This window comes from Bombus fervidus, chromosome 1, assembly GCF_041682495.2.
Source record: "Bombus fervidus isolate BK054 chromosome 1, iyBomFerv1, whole genome shotgun sequence".
In the NCBI taxonomy this organism is placed as follows: domain Eukaryota; kingdom Metazoa; phylum Arthropoda; class Insecta; order Hymenoptera; family Apidae; genus Bombus; species Bombus fervidus.
In genome coordinates this window covers 5,109,970-5,136,210 of record NC_091517.1, presented here as the reverse complement: position 1 = coordinate 5,136,210, position 26,241 = coordinate 5,109,970, and the positions used below count along the sequence as shown (strand labels likewise).

Genomic DNA, 26,241 nt, shown 5'->3' with positions numbered 1-26,241 from the left:
TGGAATTTGTGACAAAGTCCTGGGATCAAAAATTCACTTGGATATGGCCACGGGAGGAAAACTGGGAATTCCCGTGTTTATCATTCAATGTGACACCCCTGAGACCTGAAGGAATTATGGGAGGAACGTTACTGTATAAAAAATCGATCGACATGCAAGGTATTTCATATGAGTAATCGCTAATTAATAAAGCAAGGGTTGAGGAATTTGTATAGCGCCATAAAATTGAACAGAAATGGTCGTGAACATTTTATGTTAGCTTGAGAAATAAATTTCTGAAATAATTTTAAACTACGCGAAGAAAATTCAATTTCTTCGTTCATTATGTGTATTAATAATGAAGCTATTTTTATCTGATGAGGAAAATTCACTCTATTCGAGAATGCATTTTATATCCAATATTAATTTCATCTACAAGCACAGCATTTTATATTTCGTACTTTACTACAAATTACCCTTATGTATCCTTGCACATTCTATGACACTGTATCTTCCGAACAATGACTTTATACTTCCATATTCGGTATTTTTAAAAATTATTTTACCGACACATTCAATATCCAACATCACTAACAAAAACACGCGAGCAAAGTACCTTCGTATCAAAATAATCAAAATTCTTACAACAAAAATTACATTTTCCAAACACAAAATGTTCGAACATGGAACATCCACTGTAGCGTTTGATGCTCGACATTCACACTTTTCTAAATTCGTTCACCGTGACACTAGTACTAAACATCGGGAAGCATAAAACGCTCCCGCCCAACGTTCCGTTCCCATTTTTACTCCGCGGTAGAGGAAGGATTTCCTTGGCGTGGAACCGCGTCCGCTGGTCGCGAACAAAAGTAAGGCAGACATTTTTTCGCGGTGCGTGAAATATTTATTGTTCCGGAAGGCAGCGTCATGAAAATTCGAGGAGAAAAGATCCCGAAAATGTCCCGTGAAACGAGGCACGGGGAGAAAGTCGCGGACACGGAATTTACGCGGCGAGTGAATAATATAGTATGTGAATAGGATACGAGGCACGCTTACGTGGTTGCGGTGAGAGCGAATTGTCCGAGGCCATGGGGGGTGGTGGCGGCGGCACGATTCCGGTTTCCGGTTTCGCCACCAGAAGAACCACGCGATCCTGGATTGCCTTCAGTGTCGCCACCGCTTCCTCGTGCGTCACATTTTCGAGGTTCTTGTCGCCCTGCTAGAATCAAAGGAATCTCTCTTTTCTATCTTCTCTTTATGCTGGTCAAAGCACGATACCACAACTTGATACCGTTGAAATGTAATTCAATTTCACTAGACTTTGTTAAAGCACACTAGCTTTTTCTCTGGCTTCGGTTTTTGATGACCGAGCCAAGTTTCGTTATTAAGGTCTGTCAGCAATTTTATGTAACTTTTTAATTGTTTAAAATTAACGACAGAAAAATACAGTAGCTCGCGAAAGTATTCCAATACTCATAGAAACCATTTTATTGATATGAAACAGTTAAGTTTCAACTGGAATGAGACACGGCTAACGTAATTATATCAAGCTTTGATACAACTCTGGTTATTAATTTTGTATATTAATTTTTTACTGAATATATCAATTTCAAATTTTAGCAATATAATTATGACAGTCGTGCGTCATCATACTGCTAATAAAATTTCAAGATATTTTATATAACATATACTTTTGTGGGTCACTGTAAGTATTTTAGAAATGTTCGCCTCGGTGGATGGAACGAACATTGCGCGTTGTTTATCATCTTTTATTAATAAAATCTCTACAGAGATCCATGCAAATATGGAAAGCGTAAATTTTCTATCATCCTTTTTTCTATCGCGTAAAATATTTCTCTTCATTCATCAACACCGTCCATTCATCTTAATTTGCTAAAGCATTTCCTGTTATCGTTCTATCGTCACTATTCCTCATTTTCCGGGACGGAGCGACGCGTGAAAGCGATAAGAGCAACACCGACTAGGAAAATGCGAAAGATCGTTCTCTCATGGAGCAAATATCGATCAAGATTTCGCGAGCCACGGTAATTGATTTCTCCCGTTCAATTTCCCCTGTCAATCATCGTCCGCTTACAGAACACTTTGAGATGGATTACCGAACAAATATTGCGAGAGAGTTACGCGTTACTTCCTTTGTTCGTCGCCTTTATTAACGCGAGTAACTACGTTCAAGCGTCAAAACGTCGCCGACGATATCGTGCTTCATTTACGGTATTAAAAAGGAATTGAAAAATCGCAACACATTTCCTAACCAACTAAACATTCTTATCTGCAGATAAAGAATACCTGATTTCTACAACACCTCGAAAAGTGAAAAAAAAAAAGAAAAAATAAAAAGAGGAAACTAACGTTTTTAGTTGATTGTAGATAGTTTTACGGTGTCGCGATAAATTGGAAGATAAATTCATGTAGTTAAACAACGTGAATAAATCTTCAGAAGAAACATATTTCAGTTTATTATTTTTCTTCTTTTGTTACGCTTTTCCCTTTCTTTTTTCTTTTCCTTTAATTTTCTGGTATTTATTCGACGAGATAGACACGGAGAGATCGTGGGTGAAAAACGATGCACGATCGAAAAAAAAAGTACGACATAGCAGGGCACGGTGGTAATTATCCAGTGCAGGTTGATATGTTCACAAAAAAAAAAAAAAAAAAATACGCCACGGTTTAAGTTCCGGGGACGTGTCATAAACAACTGACGAAGTTTCTGTAACGTTCGTTGCTCTAAAGTATATGCCGACATGCAATCATGCGCAAAGTTAAATCGACTTGCGATCCATCCTGTCGGTTGCTGCTCCGAAAACTTTGGAATAAATCGTTCTTCGAAACGAGACAAAAGAGAGCAGGTCGATCTATACACGACAGAACCTGGCACCTTTTTTAACAGTTTATTGCAGCTGTAGCGACTGTGAAACGGGACGTTAAATCTGAGACAAAGATATTTCGAGAAAGTTTAATAGCCGTAGTAATTGCAATTCGTGGAAACCTAAATACTTTAAGCGTAAAAAGTTTAATACTAGAATTATCGAACAAACTTTTTTATATAAATTCCAGATTATAAAAAATGTATTGTTATAAATTTATACAATTTTTTTAGTCCATCAAGGAGCCTAATAACCCTAAAATTGCCTCACTAACGTTGTCTTTATACCTTAATAGAACTTTTCATTTGCAACGTTTCTCCGTCAAGTTACATTCTCAAATTTTGTTTCTTAACATTGTGGCTATGAAAGGGAATTCCAAGGATTCACTTGATATTTCCTGTCGCCGTTATTTCTTTCACATAAATTCTACAATTTTATACAATTAAAAGAAATTGGAGTATTTGTAACATTATGATAAATGTTAATAGGTTAAAAAGTTATGATGATTTTGACTATTTTGGTATTACATTGACAATTCTAGTATTAAGATTTTGTCACGCTGCTAGTATTTGTATTACGATGTTCATAAGTTGAAAATGGCATCAGTTGCGGCTGTGAATCAATGAGACCGATGTAACGGTTTTAAACATAGCTTTTTCAACCGCGAGTTTCTCGGAGAGAGACGAAGAAAGAAAAGGGAGTTCATCGATGCGAAAAATCGGAGGAAGCAGCGAAACGAACAGGTTCCGTGCGCCTCCAACTACGGTAACGAGTCGATGGAGCAGCTATCAATTACTCGTCGCCATCAAAAACCACTCAGATCTATTTTTCATGCAGCCCTCACACGGCCTTTCGTTTATGAATTGCGAACGAAACGAAGATTTGCCGAATTTCGATCAACTTCAAACGTTCTACTCAAGTAAAGCTTGAAACGTGAAAAATTGCAAGTCATAGAGAATTTATTGGTTTTTATCGACTTTGAGAAATGTTTTTGGTGCCTGCTTTTCAACATTTAAGAAATTACCTTGGAGCAGAGGTTTTATTATTTTCTTAGCGAAGACGAAGAGAGAGAATTAGGCGGATAAATTTAGTAGATAAATCGAGCTCTGACTGCGAGAAATTACGCGATTACGTTTTTTCGTTTCAGTGAAGAATATATTTCTTCTTTGTTCCCGGCAAAGCTATTTTACATGAAGGATTTTCTAATCAAGACCAGCTTTCTTTCTCAACCTAGTTAAATAGCAAGAACTGTAATCGCATCAGATTAAAAGTCTAAATGGTATCTCAACTACGCGAAGAACTACTCTCTAATTCTATGATATATCAAAAATTCTACGTATCTCTGTGTAATAAATACGTTAAAAGGAAGATATACGGTGGATTTATAATTCGCCTTATAATTTACGATTATTAAGTCACTTAAGGAACGAGACTCGATGATTCGAGGATAATTTTATTGTTATTTATTAGGAAACGATAGTGGCGTAACAGAAAGAAATCAGAACTGAAAGAGCATAATTTTGCCTGAACTCACCAGGGCATTTCTGACGGCTACCAATTTGTCTCCAACGACAAGACGGCCCTCTACTTGCGCGGCGCCGCCCTCCATAATTTTCGTTACGTAGATTCCATTGTCACCAGGTATATGCTGATTGCCAATACCTCCAGCGATACTGAAGCCGAGGCCCTTGCTACCCTTAATTAGCTCGATTTCGATCAACTGCGTGTGCCTCCGTCGACGTACGTACTGAAAATTAATTGAAGCGTCCGTTATATCATCCATGCATATAACATCAAACACATGTTCTTAAAAATACAAAATTACTTTACAACATTTTTTATAGATTTTGTAACGATTTCTCGAGATTGGAATGAAAAGCAAGATCCCATTTTTCCAAATTCGATCAGATTAAATTAACTAAATCAAACAAAGTTTATGGGAGTGGTTCGTTATTCACAATAAATTCCCTCGCGCGAGAAACACAACAATGAATGGATCTAATTGAACTAACAGAAGATACTGGTTTTTTGCAAACAGTACCTACTAACGTTTAGCCAGAACGTTTATGAATTGAATTAATCCTCCTTTTTAAATTAACCGATAAAAGATCGATACTTATCAGGAAATCGTAGACCAGTGCGTTATGGTGTAGTGAAGCAAAGTTAAGATTCGTTCGGAACGAGCGCCATTAAATTTTGAGAAATTAAATGGAGCGTTACATCGAGGACAATTAAGATTTCACTTTCATGGCGAGGGCCGTGCTTCGTTTACCGCGGTGTACCGAAACGCTACATGACATAAATTTAATTAAATCGGCCCGGTAGGAAATGTTGTTAAAGTTTCACTAACGTTAAGCCTCCTCTTAAGGGTCCACGCTTCGAGGATATTGCATAGGGGGCTAGCAGTGAAATAATAATATCCAGCCCGTAAACGCTTTTATGCTTACCTCCGTACCTGTTTCCTAGCCACTTGGAAAAGGTTAATAACGCAGGTGTACAGGTGTACGAACGAGAAGAAAAAAGAAGAAACGTGTCGTAAAGAGGACAGAAGAAGGAGAAACGTATCAAGATCGAAAGATCGAAGAACGCATTCGAAAATGTGTGTTTAAAAAAGGAGGAAAAAGATAAAAACATTCTGCATCTTCGGGAAACAATATTTCCCAGGATGCAGCAGAATTTTAGATTAAATACCGAGTTACTGCGTCACGCGGAAATTTATTCGGCTCGCATTTCGCGCACCACAGTAGCACGCTCAACTCGTCCATTCAAATGCTAACGCGCTCGACGGTCGGCCAGTTTTTTTTAAATTTTTCGGTTCTTGATTCGTGGTCGAAGCTTACGATGATGCGTTGTGAAATTAATTTATTATTTCCGACGTACAAAAAAGCCGGCGTTTATTTTATTTCATTCCTGCGCTGGTTTCTAAATGATCGTTTGGTCGTTAGAACCGCAACATCGCCCTTTCGTTTTCTTTTTATATTTTATTTTCGAGGTTCTAAAAGAAGAGATATCGCGAGAGCTAGGGAAACGCAAACGCCGAGCATTATTCCGCGGAGGGATGAGAGGGAATCTCGGTTTTCCGCAAGATATACAGACGGCATTGTCGTCGGCCGCGATTATCTCGCGTCGAGCTACCAGATAATAATTGGACGTCTAAAACGGATTCTTTCCAGCAGACGCGGCTTCATTGTTCGGAAAGATCTTTGAAATCTCGCGCCAATTATTGCTATTTCTTTCCTTCGTGTTTTTTAATCGACGTCTTTAACAATTTCAAAGTCGATGCATAAAATATGAAAATTATATCAACAATTTTCTTCTGCACTAATCTAAGTGAAGTACTTAGATAGAAGCATGAAATTTTGTACGATCTTGAAATTAAATCACTGATGATGATATTTTAAGATGCGTTTGCTACGAAGCACAAGATAATTTCTTCAGAAAAGCCTCGTTCCATTTGTTACTGTTTCTTCTCTTAGTTTTCTTTAATCGGCGCCATTAACAGTTTTGAAAATAATGCGTAGGATATAAAAATAGTTTCAATAATTTTGCGCCGTAGAGCTAGTCATAGTTGATCAATACATTGATCCACTCCATAAATTGAAAAGTACAGATAAGCGTGTAATTACGTGTAATGAAATTAAGAAATTAATAAAAAGTTGCGTTGGATCGATTTGACTTCTAGAAGGCTCACATATTATTTAGGAATTATTTTTAAACAAGTATAATAAAAACTAGGTCAACATCTTATGGTAGATAAATTGTTTTACCTGTTATATACATGAAGAAACAATAAAATAAAAAATGGAAACTTACTAGTTTAACGGTATTCCCTGCTCGTTTGAGCGCATCGACGGCTGCCGCGTGTTGTACGTCAACAACGGAAACGTCGTTCACCTGGAGTATCGTGTCGTTGACGCGTAGACGACCGTCCCCGGACGCGGCTCCGCCCGGTATAAGTTTCGTGATGTAAATGGCAGTGTCGTTGCCGAAGTGTGGATTGTCTGTGCCCCCGGCGATGCTGAAGCCAAGCCCAGCACCACCCCTTTCGAGTACAATCTCCTCGTACTCCCAGTCATCGTCTCCGTTGACCTGTTATTAAAACGTATTTACGTTAGTAAAACTTCGAAATACATTCCGACTTATCATTTCATCACAATTCGATATATTCGGTTGACCCAAAAATGTCTTTCGTTTTATACGGAAATAATAGATGCACAACATTTTTTGTTTTATATTATTTCATTGAATTATGTACGATCCATTTTGTTCTATTGGAACAAATCGAAAGAAACTTTTGGAACAACTTAATGTATATCGTTCTCTTTTACGTCTGTATATCTGCAATAAAATTCGATTTATTTAAAATAAAGTTAAGTAAAATAAAGTTTAAAGTAAAGCTAAAAATCTTATATCACTACTAAAGCTAAAAATTCCATCATCTTAGATAGTTTATTCGTTGAAAAACTACCGAAACAAAAACAATTATTATCGATACCTGTAGCGTTAAATCCGAATTAATATTTTCTATATTAAAATGAAAAATAATTTTGTATCAAAAAGATTCTCGTGGAAATCTTCTCTTTTAGAATGTGCATCATTTATTATTGCAATTCAATTTTTTAATCAAGTAGTGAAATAATTTAGACCGCATTGGAGATATACAGATATGAAAAATAATCGAAATTAGAACGAGTGACAGGATGGTAAGATTAAAACGCAGGAAGAATTCAGTGCAATACAAAGGAAAGCGTAGATTACATCGGTAATCCAGCACAGGTCAGTTCCTAATTACATGAGGGACTAAGCTTCCCGCAGAGCGAAGGAGTTAACTGGCTAATTGATTTTGAGGCCCGCAGAGGAGTAGATTAGGTCACGGATCTGGATCGATTGTGGTAGAGTTACGGTAGTTATCGCGAGAATGCTGATATCGTTCAACAATGTTATAATCCGTCACGCCTCTACGCTTATCACGGTACGAGATTAATAGAGGAATCCCTCACAATAGAGAGGCAAACGAACTTCGTTCCTTTCAACAAACTTTCGAAGACGGATTTTAAAAATCTCCGTACTTCCTGCTTACAACAGTTTGAACGAATCACATTTCTCATTCAATCACGAGGAAAACACGAATACAGCATTTTTCCCGAAGGAAACAAAAACACTTTCAATCGCAATATTTCACAGAATTAGCCAATATTTCGCATGAATCACTGTTCGTGATTTTTAAACGAAAAACTGCCAATTCCACGAATGAGAAGTCACATGTTTCAATACATCCAACAAAATGTTCAACCATTTTTCCCTACACACTAAGGTGCAGACTCAGCTTCAAACGAAAACAACTATCTACCACTCTATATATCTAACCTAATACGTACTTCATTCAAGACAGAATAGGATCAACCTAACAGAAGCTCCGAGCACGACACGCATGCCGAAATGCATTCCGCGTACCGGTTGGGGTATCGCGATGATCCGCGTGCAATCACGAACTCTACGATAGATTTGATGCACGCGGTTGTATCAGCCCATATTGCCTGCGGAATCGTGAATTAATCGTCTCCGAATTACCATTCTATGAAGACCAGCCCCGGACAGATGGAACGCCGTAAGGGTCGTTACCGGAAATCCCTGTTACTCCCGGTAACAGAGCCCGATGTAGGTGGTACGTTGACGTTACGATGCAATTATGCTAGTGGACTGTCGCTCGGCTAATCGACGATTAGCGACTGTGTCACAGTGAATGCCATTGTTAATTAATCCGACTGCGTTTGCCCTTAGAAGAAGATCAGTTCGCTGCCACGGGCGATATTGGTCGTAATGTCCGTGTCGGGCGATAAGCGTGTGAAATATCATGGTATAACGGTGAACTGTCTGACGTGCGTGAAACGAGATGTGAGGCATAAGTGTGATGGATAAAAAACAGTTTCAAATTGGGGTTCGTGAGCAGAAGTATTAATAGCTTTTGGATTGGATATTTTATGCAACGCTGAGAATAGTCGACTGAGAAATCTGTTGATTAGGGAAGATGAGTTAATTCGTCATTTTAGATTGTCAATTTCTTGGCTAAGATTTTTTAAAGTGGAGCTGTTATTGTTTCTTCGTCGACAGTTTATTTCAACTAATTTTTAGATTATAAAATTATTGACATAGCTTTTCACAGCAACCCTCATACCACTTTTTCCAAATTTCAACTCACATATATAAGGAAGTTATAAGAATATTCTGATTATTCGTGATTCATAATGAGATTCTGATATGCTTGTCATAAATTTTCTTAACATTCAATATACGTGATGTACAGTAAATTTCCCCCTTCTTTAAAGTGATTAATCATTAATTGATGGTAGAACATTTAGTATATGATACTGGTCTGTCAAGTTGTAACTTTGATTGAAAACACAATATGTCATGTACAATCAAATATAAAACGTAAATTTACCATTTTATGGGGCCCGTTTACCATAGTAGTCGTCATCGTGTGTACTGAGCCACTGTTGTCAGCAACATTTTAAAACACCGACAGCAAAATAGCGACGCCTAGGGGTAAGTACGATATTTTTGGTTCACATTCACCGAGTCCACTCGAACAACATACCAGATATCGATGTCCGCGTATCACTACTTTTATCGCACTACTACATACCGAAACGCTTGAAAATCTCGTTCACTTTGACACTGAAACGCCTGCCACGAAGGTTCGTTCAATGCAGTTGCAACCCGTTTTTCGTTCCAGCTCGAGAGAAAATCTGCAACGCGGGAGCTCTTTCTGACGCGATGAAAATAATGCATAAATCACGCGGATTATTTATGACGCGGCGCCACAGTAACGTATTATCAAGTAATAATCAGTATCGGCGCGTTGCGTAATACCGTGGAAAATTCACGTTGGAAGCAGAGATTAATACGCTGCTGACGTTTGCATAAATCCTTGCAGCTACTTTAAACGTGTCGTGATACCGCTACCGGAATATCTTTCGGCTCGATTATTCGCAAATTTTCCAAACTTGTGCTTCAAAATTCGAGAACGATGAAGTATAGTTCCCTAGTCTACGTCACGTTTCTCGGTATGTTTAAAATAAGAAAATTCCAAGAGCTTCACCTTATGACCACTAAATATATCTCAAACAACAGATGCAAACGTTGCATGAAGTTTAGCGATGCGACAAAGTTCATCGGAAAATAAACTCCACGTGAATTCGATCGCATTACACAATCGAAACTCTCGAAGACGAACTCGTATGTCTAAACTTTAGCGATTGAAACGTGGACGAGACGGACTTCCTTGAAGGCTGGAAAACGCGAAACTGCGACAGTTCTGTCAGGACGAGCAAGAAGTAACGTTATCCGGTCCCGTTCTCGTTCCCGCGGAGCGTCACACGCTCGAAACTGGCGACCGTCTCGCCCGCGACTCGACTGTGCTCGCTCGCTCGCTCGCTCACGCAGGTTCGCGTTCGCGCCGCGCCAGTCATCGCTATTATAATATTAGACCAGTAGCCGGCTATTTCCAACCGACTGTGAAAATATACCAACGGCACGCGTGCTGCACGAAGAAGAGACGGCCACGATGAAACAAACGTTTCGTGGTCAGTCACACGGCTCGCCAGCGAGCTATCGAGATTTATGGTTCCGTCGATCGATCGTGAAAACTCGTGCGAGCATTCGACGAGATACCGCGTGTCTGCTGATATCCGTTTCCAATTTTTACGTCATTTTGTATTCCTGGTGTATGTTCTTTACGCGTCCGGCTTATGGGTTCAGGGTTTCTTTTCCAGAGTAAACTGATTATTTTAAGAATAATGGAAAATACGTGAAAATTACCTAGGAAAGTAGTTTCACGACAATTTAATTTGTTTAGTGAGTATCAGCTATGAGAATTAGATATGATTGGAATTATAGGTAGAGATAAGAGGATAATAGTGGAACAGAAATTAATCAATTCGCGTGGTATTTGGTTTGTGTCCATTATAAATATATATAAATATATTCTATAGATGGAACTCATATAAAGATTAGTTTCAGTCTCTAAGTATCATAAGCAGTATTTTGGATATCCTTGCATATTATGTATATTATGTACATCTGTGCATATCTATGTGTTTATACGTTTAAATTTCCCATAAACGCATAGTAGATATATGCATATCGCTACACACAAGGCACAAATGACATTTGAAGTCTGGTCTGATAAGCAAAAGAATCGGGTCTAATGCACGAACCCGACTCGTGGATGCGCATTTTAGCTTTAACCATGAAGCGTACATCACGAGCCTAACTCGCACAAAAAGAAAAACTGACGATAAGATCAGAAAGAACCTTTATGAAATTTGGGATACATACATTTCTTAAAGATTACGATCTAAAAGCATTTCGTAGAATTTGTCTATTATACAACGTACACGATTGCTTTGTATCCTATCGATCTCCAGTGCGCAAGCAAATATTCTGTTACCAGAATACGATACTCCGAAATGAGTACACTCTGAATTCCTATAACAATAAGCAACTCGTTATGCATAATATAGATCACGTACTTCAAATATACAACGAGAAGATCAAAATAATAACATTAAAGGTTCAATAAATAAGTTTCACAGATTGATGGATTACCAATCGGTGCTTCAATGGCTCGATTCTGCCAAGCAACGGATTAATTGAGGCACGCCAGTAATTCCGTTAGTAGAATTTGCGGAAGTTCGTCAGGAAGGGTATCCACGTGCGTTACGTGGATACGACGTTCAAAACCGACACGGTGGTCCCGGAATCTTGGCTCGAGAAACTCCAACGGGCCGAGTCCGTGCCGTTCGTGTTTCGAATTAACATCGCGACTCCGAACCCACGGCTATATTCGTTGGCCTTTGTTGGAACGCACGACTCGGTGGAACATGGGTAAAGATAGCCACATTTCGTGGCAAATACTCGTGGTTTCGGGTCACGATGACCTTGAAAGTAATTATCGACCATTGCACGAATCGGTACAAACGGATTTCTCCTCGAGTCTGCATTTACTAAAATTTTCTCAACGTACTAATTTCGTATTTTTATTTGATTAGTAGAATTTATGCAACTGATATTTTATTTACTTACGCTGGGCGTAGCTGTCGTTAAAAAATTGTTATCCTCTGCTTCGTTGAACAGTCGACAAGTTTAAGAAGAGTTGAATCGTAACTTTTAAATATGCGAGTTAAAAGGGATTCGAAGCAAATACCGAGTGCGGTTTTAAGGTATTCTTATCGTATTTCGTAGTAAGAAATGTAACGTGTACTATCGCTATAGATAAAATCTCATTTCTACGTAGAATGTAGATAAATCATAATGATTATCGAGATTTCCGCAATACCAACGTAAATTGCAGCTAGTTAAACCTTGCAATTCAACGTTTAATTAACTTGTAGATATTACTCTGCCACGACTACCATTTTGGAGAACAATAAAATTTTCAGGAAACCACGCAGAATTCCTGTCAGAGATCACATCATTCACTGGTCTCTGGAAAGTTTATAGACAGCGTGATTTCTACGACGTGGTTCAACGCAGGCAACGTGCTTTAACGACGATTGAAATTACCGAGTGTATCCGACGGGAATATCTCTGGATCTCGCTCTCGACGTCATAAATAGCAGATTCATCTAAAAAGGAGTTGCAAGCTGGCAAACGCGTTATTAAGGACGAGTTGACGCTTTAAAACCATCGAGCTACTCAGCCGGCACGCTGCATACAAACTCTGGAATTATGTAGCATCACAACATATTCGAGTAATAGATAAATTTATGCGTTTTAAAAAAACAGTAAGAATGATTGAGAGAATTTATTAAACTATTCGTATCCGTGATTGTCTGATCAGCTGGCTTAGGAGAATGAGTCGATCAGCACATAGCCGAATGGTATGATCATCAATGACATTTTTTTACTAACGCTTTGTATATTAAGAAACTATCTATTTAGGTAACTATTCGTATCTATGTGTAGTTTACTTTCTGGCAGACCAGGAAACAAATTCAACGACGAGCACTAATCAGACAAAAAGTGAAAAGAATAAGACAAATCTAAAAAATGATACTGCGTGTACTGGGCTATTTTATGGTGTTATATATTTTAGAAAAATGTCAAACCTCTCTTCAAGGTTCCTTTCATCAATACTGCACGCTATAAGCGTGATTTCAACTCGAATATAGGAGATAATATAAACATAAAAAGACGTCATTAAGAATGAAAAATTATGTAAATATAGTAATCATTATAAGAATCTTTTTCTAACGAGTAACGAAGAATACATTAATTTTCGAACAATAAGGCGGTTTCTTCATTATTATAATATCACGACGAAACGCAGAACTTCCTGACACTAGGCGGAATATTAATTTCACGCGTCAGAATAAATTCAGGCGACGAGAAATTTGCTTTTAAACTTAATACTTCCTCCTCGCTGGCTCGGCCAAGGCGAACATATATATTACGTCCTAAAGTAACATAAGTAACGCAAGTGCGCGCACGTAAGGTGCGTGCAAAAGGCGAGAAACCGAGTCGCGTTAAGCGGAATTAACGCGAGAGGTAACTCGAGCTGCTCGCGGAACACACAGCCACCTTTTGTCTTACAAAATTAAAATGAAAAGACTCGTTTCCTCTTATGCTTGAGGAAATAGCGCAACCCTGCACTGTTCGCCCAGTGCGCGTCAAAGAGCCAGAAATATTTCATATCTGCAAGCGATAGCGAAAAGTAGCCGACATGCCTCTGTCTCCCTCCCACGCTCCAAATTTCATACGTTCCTCTTGCTACTTTAATTTATTTTGTTACTTTAATTAAAATGTGCATGACGAAATGTAATTCGTATACGAAGCTTCGTTCTCTGCGAGAAATATGTTGAAAAGTCTGTTTAAATCAACGTCTCGTATTCGTACCCAACGCACGATTTTCTCTGATCAAGACGAATTAATTTTGTCGTCCAAGCTTCAAAATTACAAATCTACAGATTTTCATCTGAAGTAACTGAAACGTTGAAGATTCACCCTATATGTGATATCGAAATTCATCAAACTAATGACGAATTCAATTCTGACTAGAATCTGCTTCGATTTTTATAGGAACTCTTTGAACAACCTAATATCTCATATTAAAAATAAACATTTATCGCCAAATTTAACTACTCTATCAGCTTCCTTCATATGTCGTTCGTTCGATCGTTCGTTTTAGGAGAAAGGATTTACGGAGAAAGTGGCCTTGAGCCAACTGATTCTATATGTAGAATCACAGAGAATCATAACATTGAATGAACGTCGCGCCTTGCAACGTGCAAATGGAACGCATATACATATCTGCGGTCACGTGCAGGATGACACGATATTCGTTGCATCAATATTAAACATCTGCTGGGCATAGATTTGTAGCACGCATCTCCATGAAGCAATCGGGTATCGCCCCTGCACTTGACACTCGACAAGAGCCTCCAGATCAAGTAGTTCAAGTGGTTTTGCTCTGTGAATCGTATTCCTCGAATGATCATCCTCGACGTAGTATGGCTTACGTCTAGAATCATCTGCGATATTAATACATTAATATAAAAACCATTCAAATTACATTAAACTGGCTTCTCACGAACTCTGTCGTAGTTAAAGTACTCGGCCCTTTCGAAACGATCCTCCTGGTGAATAGGTTTATGCAACAGATTTGTTATTCCTCGAATTGTATAATTCTGCGCGTGCAATGAGGCTTCTCTTAACTTTGGAGTACATTTTCCAAGAAAAGGGTGCGTTTCTTGATTCTCGTAATTATGACAGGTAGTTCGGTCTACGTTATTCAATGTTCCGTTGCAGCTGGTGCGCATAGACAACCGGAAGCAATATGCAGAGCGTGTCGCTGTTTCAATACCCTATCCGTTCGTGCACGTACCGCGCCTGTGATTAAAAATTGCATTATCCTTAACCATATTGAAAAATTTTCAGTTCCACTTTGCATGTATATCTACGTTGAATAAATAAATTCAGAAAACAAATTGTACTATTGTTCAATTTTTATACCCTTTATAGATCTATATAAGCATAGATATAGATCTATATAAGCATAGAGAATTCCATATTCGTGGAATTCTACAATTTGCGATTATCGAGTGAATTCGAAGTCACTAATGATCGCGGTACTCGTGACAGCACCGAAATTAGACAGATTCACGTGGTCACCAGTTCGAAATGGGGCACGGCCGAAAAACTTCATTTTCCCATTTCGGTAGAGCGATTTCGGTCCATTAATAGCGCGCGGTCCGGCGAAAGGTCGCGCACGAAAATGTGCATGAACGTCCGGCAATGTGCCAGGGAGTCGACAGCCGTACCCCGAGCGACGATCTTTCTCGCGCCTAGAAGTTGAAAAGTTTGCCGAGTTTTGCCCACGGGTACAACTTCTGACGGACAGCCAAGGTGAGAGGCGAGGCAAACGAGATCCAAGTGCAATCCACGAAACGCGAAACTATACCAGCCTGCCGGTGACTGCTCTAACAGGCGCGGACGCATTAGCAAAATTGGAGTAACTCCAACAACAAGGCGTCGAATCGGCACTGGATTTCACGTTCAGTTTCGTTCTTCTCTCTCCTCTCTCTTAATTTTTGCTTGTTCTCTTCTTCTTTCTCTTCCCTGCATCTCAGCTTCGGCTATCCAAAGGCATCTATCTCTGTGGCACCATGGACTAATTGCAACATTATACCTAGGAAAAATCGTTGTTCTGCGTGTCTACGAGTACCGTTCTTCCGTTTCTCTATGCTTTTAATGGAGCCACCGAAGCCTTTTAAGAGTCGACGCTAAAGTTTCACAGAGAAATCGAAGTCGCGAGGATATAAAATAGTGGCGGCGAAATAAAAGATCGCTCCTTGTTGAAGAACTTCCGCGTTAAATGCCAAGTTTTCACAGAGTTTAATAGCGCAGCGTCGTGCGATATCGGATGAATATAAATGAAGCGTGGATTGAAAGAGGAAAGTGAAGCATATTCTCGGGTGGCGCCTATTTAAACATCAGAAATAATTAAAATTAGAAGGAAATATCGAATCGTCGCGTCGGTATCGTTATTACCAACTAAAGTTGGCACGTTGATATTGCAATCAGTCTGATGCGTCTCGGACACCGTGATGGAACTTGCAAAAAGTTTACACGCGGCTTGGCAAGCGGCAAACAGCAAACGTTCGTCTCTGGGCACGTCGGAACAAAACGATGACCTGGCAAAGCCGCATTAATATCCTAATGGCTATTCCGATGGATCTTTCGGATAATCAACGAGAAATTTTTTCCCCTGTAAACCGAATTCCGCCTATATTTTGTCTCACAGACGAAATTCACGAATACACGGCCGAAAAAGCGAGGCGAATTACGCGACGGTCTTGCGGGCATCAGCGCGATAAACATTCATGAACGAGAGAAAATTGTTAAAATTTTAAACTAACAACGTGTAGCGTACTTCTCCCTGCGAGATGTAACATTGCGTAAACGGTTTAATAAATTCTTTTGTGAGAGAGCACATTTGGCGCTTCCTGGCGAATAATTAAAAAATTCCGGACACGCGACGAGAAATCGAAAGAATTATTTTAAAAGTAGCAAAAGCAATATCTTATGTCCTGCCCTGGATCGATATTTGCTTTGGATAAGGTTTTCTAGCGTGGTTAAACGCAATTAAATTTTCAAAGAAGATTTTCAATATTCTTGTGTTATACAGTACGATGTAACGCGTATAATTACGTTTACTTCGTTCTCTTTATACTTGTATTTACCTCTCTTTTTCTCCTCAGAAAGAAGTTAAATTTCGCGTTTACTTAGAAATATGTAGAGAATGAAAAGTATGTAAATTTTGTATGAATATATGATTAATGAAACCAGTTCCAAATGTACGTATTTATCTTATAATTATTATAAAACATGACTATTATAATAGATACAAATAAAGTGTTGTAAATTGGCAAATATTTCGAAATTTAAAAGATCATCTATGGTTTATATGATTTTAAACACGCAGAAACAAAATTCGAAGCTTTCAAGACAGAAACTTCAAAATATATTTACGTAACCTGCGTTTATAATTGACATATTTGAAACATTCCTTCGCAATGAACGCGATTTAGGCGAAATTGTATTATAAACTTGAATCGAAGTCATTCGACAATTTGTCGGTTCGTCAATGCCTGTGTTCATCAACTGGTCGTTACTACGTGTAACAGCGAAACACAGGTCCCGGGAACCGAAGGATTCTACGGATCAATCAATTCTTAATCGCGTTATTCGTCCTACGATCCAATTTTCCAACATGGAAACCCGCAAGCCTCTAGACAAAAGACGATTATAAAAATTGGATCGTTGACACGAGCCTGTCAATCACCGACTCTTTCGTTTATGTATAAAACTGGATATTCTACAAATAGCAAAAACATTTCACAATTTCGAAGTTGAAATATAATATTTATCCATTGTTTTTATATAATTTGAATAACGAAAGAAATCTTTTTGTATATAATACGTATTTATATGTCGGAGTTGAGTTGTTGGAGCTTGAATTATGGGCGTGTAAAGAATCTTCGCCTGGGTTGTTCATTGTTGTTTCACAATCAAGATAACGTTTATTAACACAAATACAGAAGAAATAAGTTCGAACAGTGACTGCGGTAACTAGACGCTGATGGCAATGACCTTAGATTCGATATAGCGAATCCACGGTCCACGGGCTCACTCTTTATTAAACTCAGAATAGAATTTCTATGCACAAAAGTATCGCTCACTATGACGCTCTTTATATTGCTCTGTAGACGATGTGTCACTCACCAAGGAGATCACAAGAACAACTGAGTAATGGAAACTTTCTTCTCCTTACGATTGCGTTAGCTTTGTTTAACGTTGGCCTGGGATACCAACAAACTGCTACCGTTGCTAGGCAGACTCGCATAACTGCGACATTGCTCTTGCCCAGGGTTTGATTGTTAATACAACGTGTGTCTCATAATATTGGTACTTTTCTGTTAGGTGGAACGTTCATCCCGTGACCGCGGCTACGCTCGGCGACCGGTTGTCGCCGCGAGCCTAAGCTCATTGTCTCAAGTTTCGAATGACTGTGTCTGGGTTATTTCGTGAATGCTATTGAGGCTTTTCCAAGCAATTCCAACGGGTGACCCCGTTGTCCTTTCATCTCCGACATATATATATATATTTACAGACAATATTTTATTACGATAATTACAGATTACATGGAAGAACTGTGATAGATCTATTTTTGTCGTTTCTTTTTTTTCATTTTTATGCTGTTTAATAGCTAAAATCAAGTATTTTAATACGAAATGATTGAACGAAGAAACATATATAACCTGATAGATTTGAAGATATCTTAAATTTATAATTAAAAAAACCTTTAAATAGATACAACTGTTATTAGAAAAAATGCATATATATTGCTTTTCCATTGAGTTCCTCTAAATTAAAACGCGGCGCTCAAAAAAGTTGTCCATAATTGAAGGTACTAGATTCACGCAGCGTTGATCAAAGTTCGTCGATTTTTGTATATTTTTCCATTGTTTGAAAATCCAGTGGACTTCGGATTAGGATCGCGTTATTTACACACCCCCAGCTGCCAGATCACGCACGCTTTGGATATCATTGAAATTTACGAGCTACGCAACGCCGCATCCATAGAACACAGCCACCGAATGGTAAATTTCCGAGCTTCGCAAATTAAATGCACCTGTAGACCCGGGCCGTCTCGCGTAGTATATAATCGACCGAAGCAGCAAATCTAGCGTTATAATAAACGCGATTTCGAGCGTTTAGAGCGGAGACCGGCGCACGCTTAATACCATGGAATTAACTCCCTGTAAATCATTACGCCGCGTAAATTCTAAATAAAGTTCAGCGACGCGGAGGCCATGGCATTCACGTGCGCCGTTCGAAAGCCCGTGTACTTGAACGAGTCAGCTGTTTGGTCCATTCGACTAGTATCGACTGGTAATTTCAATTCGTTTAAGATCTCGGTTTCGAAATGACATTTTCAGTCTAATAACCGATGCATAGAAACTAAGATTGGGGAAAATAATAAACGAATATTCTAGATTACAAGATAAAATGAGAGAAGAAATGGAGAATTTCGTAGCTCGTCTAGAGCGGCTTCGATTAATTTAAGTTACATGAAATTTCCAGCGCGGGACATTGCTCAGCGCATAAATAAAGATTAAACCGTCACGACGACAATGGCATCGCTTGCGTTACCTTCGTCGCGCGAATTCAAGACTAATTTATTCATAGATCGATTAAAAACCGCGAGAAACAGAAAGTTCCTTCGCAACGGCGACCCGTGTTAAAGAATGAAGGCAATATAATTTCGGCAAGAGAAAAGACTATTAATTCAAATAGAGTTTGTTATAAGCAGCATAAGAATGGATGCACTTATATGGTGATGCTTGTTGATGACAAGTTTACACTTATTTGGGATTCTTGGTTTATATTGACGAAACATTAACGAGTAACGAGATCTTGAATGCTTCGAAAGCAGAAAAACTAGCTGAAGTCATCAATCGACTAGTATTATAACTTCGAATTAACAACTTCGAAGTCGTAAGTTAGAATATTCGGAATTCCAAGAGCGAAACTTCCAGCAGCACTTTTGCCTGCAAATTGTTACTGTTCATTAACTTCGCTCAATCACATCTAACCCCTATTTTTCCCCCCTACCCACCGTGCTCGGCAAATAAAGAATATAAAATCGTAACACGTATAGGTGTAACATGAAAATAAAAATGACGTGAAACATTCAAATCGATCAGATGCGCGAGCTAGTGAAATCAGTACTTCTGAATTCACTCGCTCAGTCTTTCCAAGATTTTCGTAAAAAAGCAAAAGAGTCGTAGTTGTTAGAGTCGGAAGCGGAAACATCGGAGAGCTTTCTTTGCATGGGAATGTATGGACCGTGATAACGATATAAATATTCATTAACAATGTTTCGGTGTTTACTTATGCTTGTTCCCTGGTACCGGGCAACCGTGTGTAAAAGCAGAATCAAAAACGAGTACAAATGAATTTGTGACCTAGCTTTGACGTTTTAAAAGAGGGAAAATTGCACTGAGCATTTTTTAGCATTTTTGCGTTGGAAAAGGATAGAAAAGAAAAAAAGAGAAGCGAGATACAAGTTGCAACATAATGTACGTTCAGTATTTCTTGTTGTTGATTAATTTAAGCGCCCCTGAAAAAAATAATATTACACGAGCACTGTATTTTCGAAAATTCTAACGTTTATAATTTACAACGCAGTTATTATTCGATTTGCATATTCTCCGACAGCCGTATAATTAATAGTTACTTAACTGAAAGCACGATCATAGAGGTAGACTTTTTCCTGCGGCTCCAGCTTTAGATTATACATGTAAATTCTGGATGAGAAACGTTTCCGTGGTTGGCACGGAATGAAATTTTGTTTGAAACGAGATTATGGTGGTAAGTTTTGCATGAAATCCATAAGCTAGTTTCAGAATAATTAACTCAACTTTAATGTAATCGCACGAATTTTGGACAACTGTGGTTCCCTTGGCCAACGAAGTAGAATCACCGTGAATATTTCATTGTTTTGATAATCATCGTTATTCTGCAATGACAAGAAACGAAAATACAATTTTGCTATTGATCTCCAGACGCATTTCTAAATTTAACATTAACTATCTTATAATTCTCAAACTAGCCACAGTTTTAAAGTAACATTCTATTGAAATACAATTATACATTTTCTGTAAAATTATGTTCTAGATGTTACTGATAATCTCATTACAAATTCAACAACCCTTACATGGCTTTTGAATAACGTGACCATTAATGACAATCACGATAATAAACCGTGACAAATCGAATGATAATTCAAGCGATCTTAAGTGTTAATGACACGATCTCGATAATCTCTATAATCTTGCAATTATCTGGAATGACAGGATCTTAATGCAAAGGGGGTAATGATGTAAGGATGCAACTTCATTATTCTATGCCCATCTTATGAACCATTTAACTAAAGTTGGGTAATATTTCATTTTGTAATTACGTAATAATGAAACAAATCGAAATTGCGTAATTACGGAATGATAAAACTTGCTGAAATTAAATTACACCATGTATTGCTAAATTAATTATAATGTTATACATCGTGCGAGTGTAATATGAAATTCTTGCCATGTAAATACATCCTAAACAATTTGACGTCGGCATTCAATTCCATAGTGAACGAGACCCACCATATTTTCGATAATTCACTATATCTACCTAATGAATATCCAATCTGCCTTAATTTGTAATATGAAATGTTGCTATTCATTGGAAAAACTTCCTCTTCTGCAACTAAATATTTCTAAAATTTGAACAGGAAAACTCTATTACTTTCACTCGACTACATCATTATTCAACATTCAATTAGTTATATCGAGACTTCCGGACAGATAGTTAATGAACTTGAGAGTAATCTCTAAGTCACTAATCAAAGACCATCAGGAGAGTATATGATTCACTGAGAAACACGTTGAGGAGTTAGTTCACGGAACATCACAACTTGCATCACGCTCCATAAACTATGTAATCGAGATTCTCATTATAATTTCATAGTGGATCTAAATTTCCATTCGAATGCAATATAAAACCAAATTTCGAAACAACCCTCCACTCTCTTCTCATTAATCAAACCTTTTGCGAATATGTAATATAAATTAATAAATATTAATGCACTCGAAATTTCTCAAAATACGCAAGAACAAAATTATGCTGTGATAAACAGCACAGAATTTCAGAGTTTGTCGGATCTCTATTACTATCGCTTGATTCCATTTGTGTAATCCAGTATGAATGTCGGTGGAGATTTTACGCGTGGAAGGAAGGTACAAGTGGGATTTGACAACTCCTTCTTAGACGGCAAGGAACAGGAATATAGAAGAGACGATTGGAAGGGAGGAATCTAAAAGAAAACCAGACGAACGTGACCGGCATAATGCAGACTCGAATTCTTCTAGACCGGGAAATCTTTAGCGGTGCCACGCTGACGTAGACTACAATCCTGGAATAAATTTACAGTTCCCCGTATTCGGTTAATACCGTGCTTGTCTTATCTCACCAGCAATTTCACTGGTTTTCCAAGCGAATGCAGCGATAACCGTTTCTCATTCCCGTTAATGTACAGTTTCGTGGTGTTCGGAAGAACTTCCCGGAAGTGAAATGTAATTCGTTAAAATCTACAGGCTCATAGACTACCAACGAAGCTTCGATCGTATCTCGTATTCAATTGTATCTCCAAGTGGAAAATCAATGAATATTAACAAGGAAATAAGATGAATTCGACGATTACCGTATTCCTATCGTCCAGTATAATTTCGTCGATTAACACCTCGAGCTTTTATCTCGCTCAGTTTCTATTTCACACGATTAAAGGTACCTATTAATCTTAAATTCATATCTGAAATAAATATGGAAACATTTTGAAATAAAACGTTCTTCAAGATTTTATGATAAACAGGTATATCATGACAGTCCGTAACGATCGAGAAATCGAGGAAATCCTTCGAAATCACGTGATTTCCAAAGATACTCTGAATACTTTAGTTGGGTAACCCTCGTCAGAAGTTTACTTGCACGTCCCACTTTACGCGGATAGAATGAATCACTCCTGTCCTTACGGTTCGCTGATTATACTGTGTGTTTTCCATTCCAGGTACTATACCACGGATCGACGAAGCGATCGACCAAATATCTTCCTTTCTAGATTCGATGACGAACTTTATTCCATTCTGGTACCACTTACGGTTTACATCCGTAATTTTACGACCTTGCTCCATGCTTGCGATGCTGAAATCCACGCAGCTGTGAGACCGAGAGACCCTCCGTTCCGACCCAGAATTCAGGACGCTTTGAGCAACGAACCACAAAGCTCGTGTCACCGACGCGATGTTATGATAAATAGATTTTCAGCTACCAAGGGATACGACTTGATTTGTTACTTCTTGAATATTTTGTCGATATTTCGTGAGGCAAGTATTTTCCAATTAAAACAATGAATTTGTTCAGAAAATTGGAAAAATGGTGTGGTTAAAGATAATGTACTCTACATTGAAAATGTTTATATCTGATGCTTATATTATTTGAAAATCATGACAGATACATTTCCACTGATTTTTAAATTTTAAGTATCACTACAGGATTTAAAGAATAATATTTTTAAAATTATGAAAAGAGTGAGAGAGTGACAAATGGTATTTATTTCGAAGCTCTTTTATTCATTCCATTTAAACTTTAACACGTTGCCCAATAAACCATCATCAAATATATCAAAAAGAAAAGTCAATGAACTAATAAAATTTTCTGCTTGGTCCAACGTATTGCAGGGGAGTCATGAAAGAGAGTAGAACAACAAAGTGTACACGCGCGTTCACGTTTAGATAACGTTGATGGGTTCCCATAATACGTAGTCGAAGCATCGGTAAGAAAACGTCGTCGTCCTTGCTCTCTCACATCAATTCCAATTTTTGCAGCGAGCCCGTAGAGTTCTCACATAGAAATTTCTCGTATCTGACGTAGCTCGTAAATTGGAAAACAGACGGTCGGAAACGCGATGACATAAACATTAAAACGAGCCAAGGAGAACGTCTGTTCACAAGGGAAAGATAAAGAAAACTAGAAACGCATTTTCCCCGTGACTAGTTTCAGATAACACAGTCGTTCCCGCGAGAGAATTAAAAATTAACACGGTTAAAATTTAAACAAACAAAACCGGGAGTCTGCTTGACTCACCACTAAATTAATCTCCGGTTATCAACGATCGGGCGATATGAATGAAATGTAAATGGATGTGTTCGCGAAGCTAGTAAAAGTTGCTCGAACTGGCTCATTTTTCATAGAAAGGGGAACAAAAATTGCCAGGCCACTTAAAAGGGATAATTGATGCGGAACAAAGTCCTTTAAGGGTTTATCTTGTTCTTAAATGACCCGCACAACGCTGCTCTATGCCCTCCTAGCGCTTAAGTTCGTTAAAATAAATTGACTGGAACTGTTACGCGCCTTTTAAAAATCTGAACGAACTTAGGACACGGAGCTACCAAATCGCGTTAAACTTCGAGCATTTTAGGTGTCATTTCATGTTACCTACGGTTCTAAATCATTTCTAATTGTTTAAGCTTTGTACTATTCTTTCTAAAATCTGTTGGCGTGAAATTAAACAAGTAGCATCAAAATCAGAAAATCGACAAAATTGTATTCATCATATTGTTCCCAAGCAGCCATCATGATTGTAAGTTTATATCGTCTGTAAGTAAAGTATAATTTCAGAAGACATGATAAATATTATTGTGAATAAATATTCCTAAATATATGAAATTCTTCCATGAAAAATTATCTCAATGACCAGGTATGTGTACGGATATTATTCTGTCATACGAACATAAAAAATAATTACGAATCTTTTTCTGATCTTAATAAATTCATCTCTGTAAAATGTAATTCTATCTCGTTATATGTTCTACTCGAATTTAAAGGACTAATTTAATTGTCGAAGGTAAATTCATTTAAACCACAAACCATTCTATTTCAAAAGCTGGAAATCGGTAAATCGCAACGCGACGAACAAAGCGCAACCTTTTTGCTACATTCGACATCTGCCCGGATGCAGCAACATATTATTTACCAGTCAAAGTTGATGTACCTGCGGGATTACACGTATTTGTATGCATACATGAGGTACGGACTGCGGGCGATCTAATTCTAATTCAAACATTTCCGGTCCATTGACGACGCGTGTCTTCCATTAATGGACTATTTCATTACTGAATCGTACCGCAACTGAAAATATTGAATGCGATCGAATCAGCCTCGAATTGCAATTTAATATCGACCGGAGAGATAATATCTTTCGATATCGGAATGATTAACGATACGGTTGCTTCGATAAATAACGTTCGGCATTAATTTGTAAATAAGTGAAATATGATAAACTGTGCAGAAATATATGTTAATATTAATACGCGTATACAAAAGGCGGACAATATCGAAATAATTGTTTGCAATACAAGCAGTGTTTTAATGAAGATAAAACGACACACGGTGCGTTAATTGTTATTTTTCGGTGGAGGACGTTGCATGCGACCGACAACATTCCGACGAACGGAAAAATGTAATTATTCGTAATGCGTACACTGGTGACTATTAATATTCATTCCGCGATTCCTGTAACCGTAACTGTGTATTTCACGCACTTCAATAAAAACAAACGAATAAAACGATTCTGTCTCCTCCATTTTAATATTACCTAAACGATCAATAATATCGCATCGCGTTACGCTGTAACGAGTGAACAAATTTCAAAAGGATCCTTCGAGCCCTCGATTAATTTCAGCGATTTGCTACCTTACTTGTATATTTCAATCATAAAACTGCGGCACTTACAAAATGTGAAGTGACACTCGTTTCCTTCGATTTAACCAGGTCCAAAGGGCCCATAAGGTTACAAGCTCGTTCAAAGCACCCTTTAAGAGCCGGAAAGCCGATTCGTGATCCACCAACGAGTAATCTCGACAATTTGCGTGGACATCGAGGGACATGCACCGACACCGACACGCTCGCGTCATCCAGTGTGATTTATATGACACGTCCCGTTATAATGCCGCTCAACCATAATGCAATTCTAGGGGCTGGAAGCGCAGGAAGTGACATGAAGAGCAACACCACGTGGTAACCACCGTGCGCGGTTCGCCAATGACCTCTTATTCCGGCTATGGCCACTATCGTGCAGCAACATCAAATACCGATAGCTAAAGAACGTCATAATAAAAAATTCGCTGATGAAAAAACGTATTCGTTATGTGTGCGGAGGTTATTATCCCTCTTATACAGAATAATATTAACAGTGGATTAAAGCTATTTGTTGATTATATTATGAAAAACTCGAGACACGAAAATACCTTGGGATTAATTAGCGATATTCGTTTCTCCGTTGGTAACACGAGCTAACTCTGCTGAAATCGAGCAGAGATACCATAAGGTTAATAATAATAATCAGTCGAGTACTGTTATACAAAATACGAAACAAGCGAAGAAAGAGAAACGAGAGAGGCAAGCAGGAAATCTAATGGGATTAGGATCTCGATGAGCCGGGATAATACGAAACAGGGGTGTGTTTTCTCAAGGGAAAAGTGGCGTACGTGGAATTTCAGATTTCGGAGCTAGCTCGGGAAACCAAAATGGTACCGTGGCAAACGAGTTCTGGAACAATTCACGCGAACGAAAATTTCCCGATAAGACGAGTTTGTTACGTCAACGAAAGTTTCGAAAATATGTTCGAACGTATATCTGAGGTCATCTCGCCAAGAATTGTCAGATAAATCTAACAGCTAATTACGAAGAATAAACGACTTGAATT

The 26,241-nt window shown here is 38.2% G+C and overlaps 1 protein-coding gene across 23 annotated transcripts in view; it reads right to left on the bottom strand.

Annotated features, from left to right (window-relative positions):
- Positions 1 to 26,241, bottom strand: part of Dlg1 (MAGUK family member discs large 1) — a 530,764-nt gene that overhangs the window by 86,525 nt on the left and 417,998 nt on the right. For 20 of the 23 annotated variants that reach the window (XM_072004650.1, XM_072004679.1, XM_072004697.1 and 17 more), the window contains 3 exons: positions 6,678 to 6,953; positions 4,399 to 4,611; positions 1,036 to 1,198 (listed from right to left, as the gene is read on the bottom strand). In XM_072004650.1, coding sequence (XP_071860751.1) covers positions 1,036 to 1,198; positions 4,399 to 4,611; positions 6,678 to 6,953 — 652 coding nt within the window. The remainder of the gene's footprint in view (positions 1 to 1,035; positions 1,199 to 4,398; positions 4,612 to 6,677; positions 6,954 to 26,241) is intronic. The other 3 variants (XM_072004622.1, XM_072004583.1, XM_072004750.1) reach the window with 1 other exon arrangement.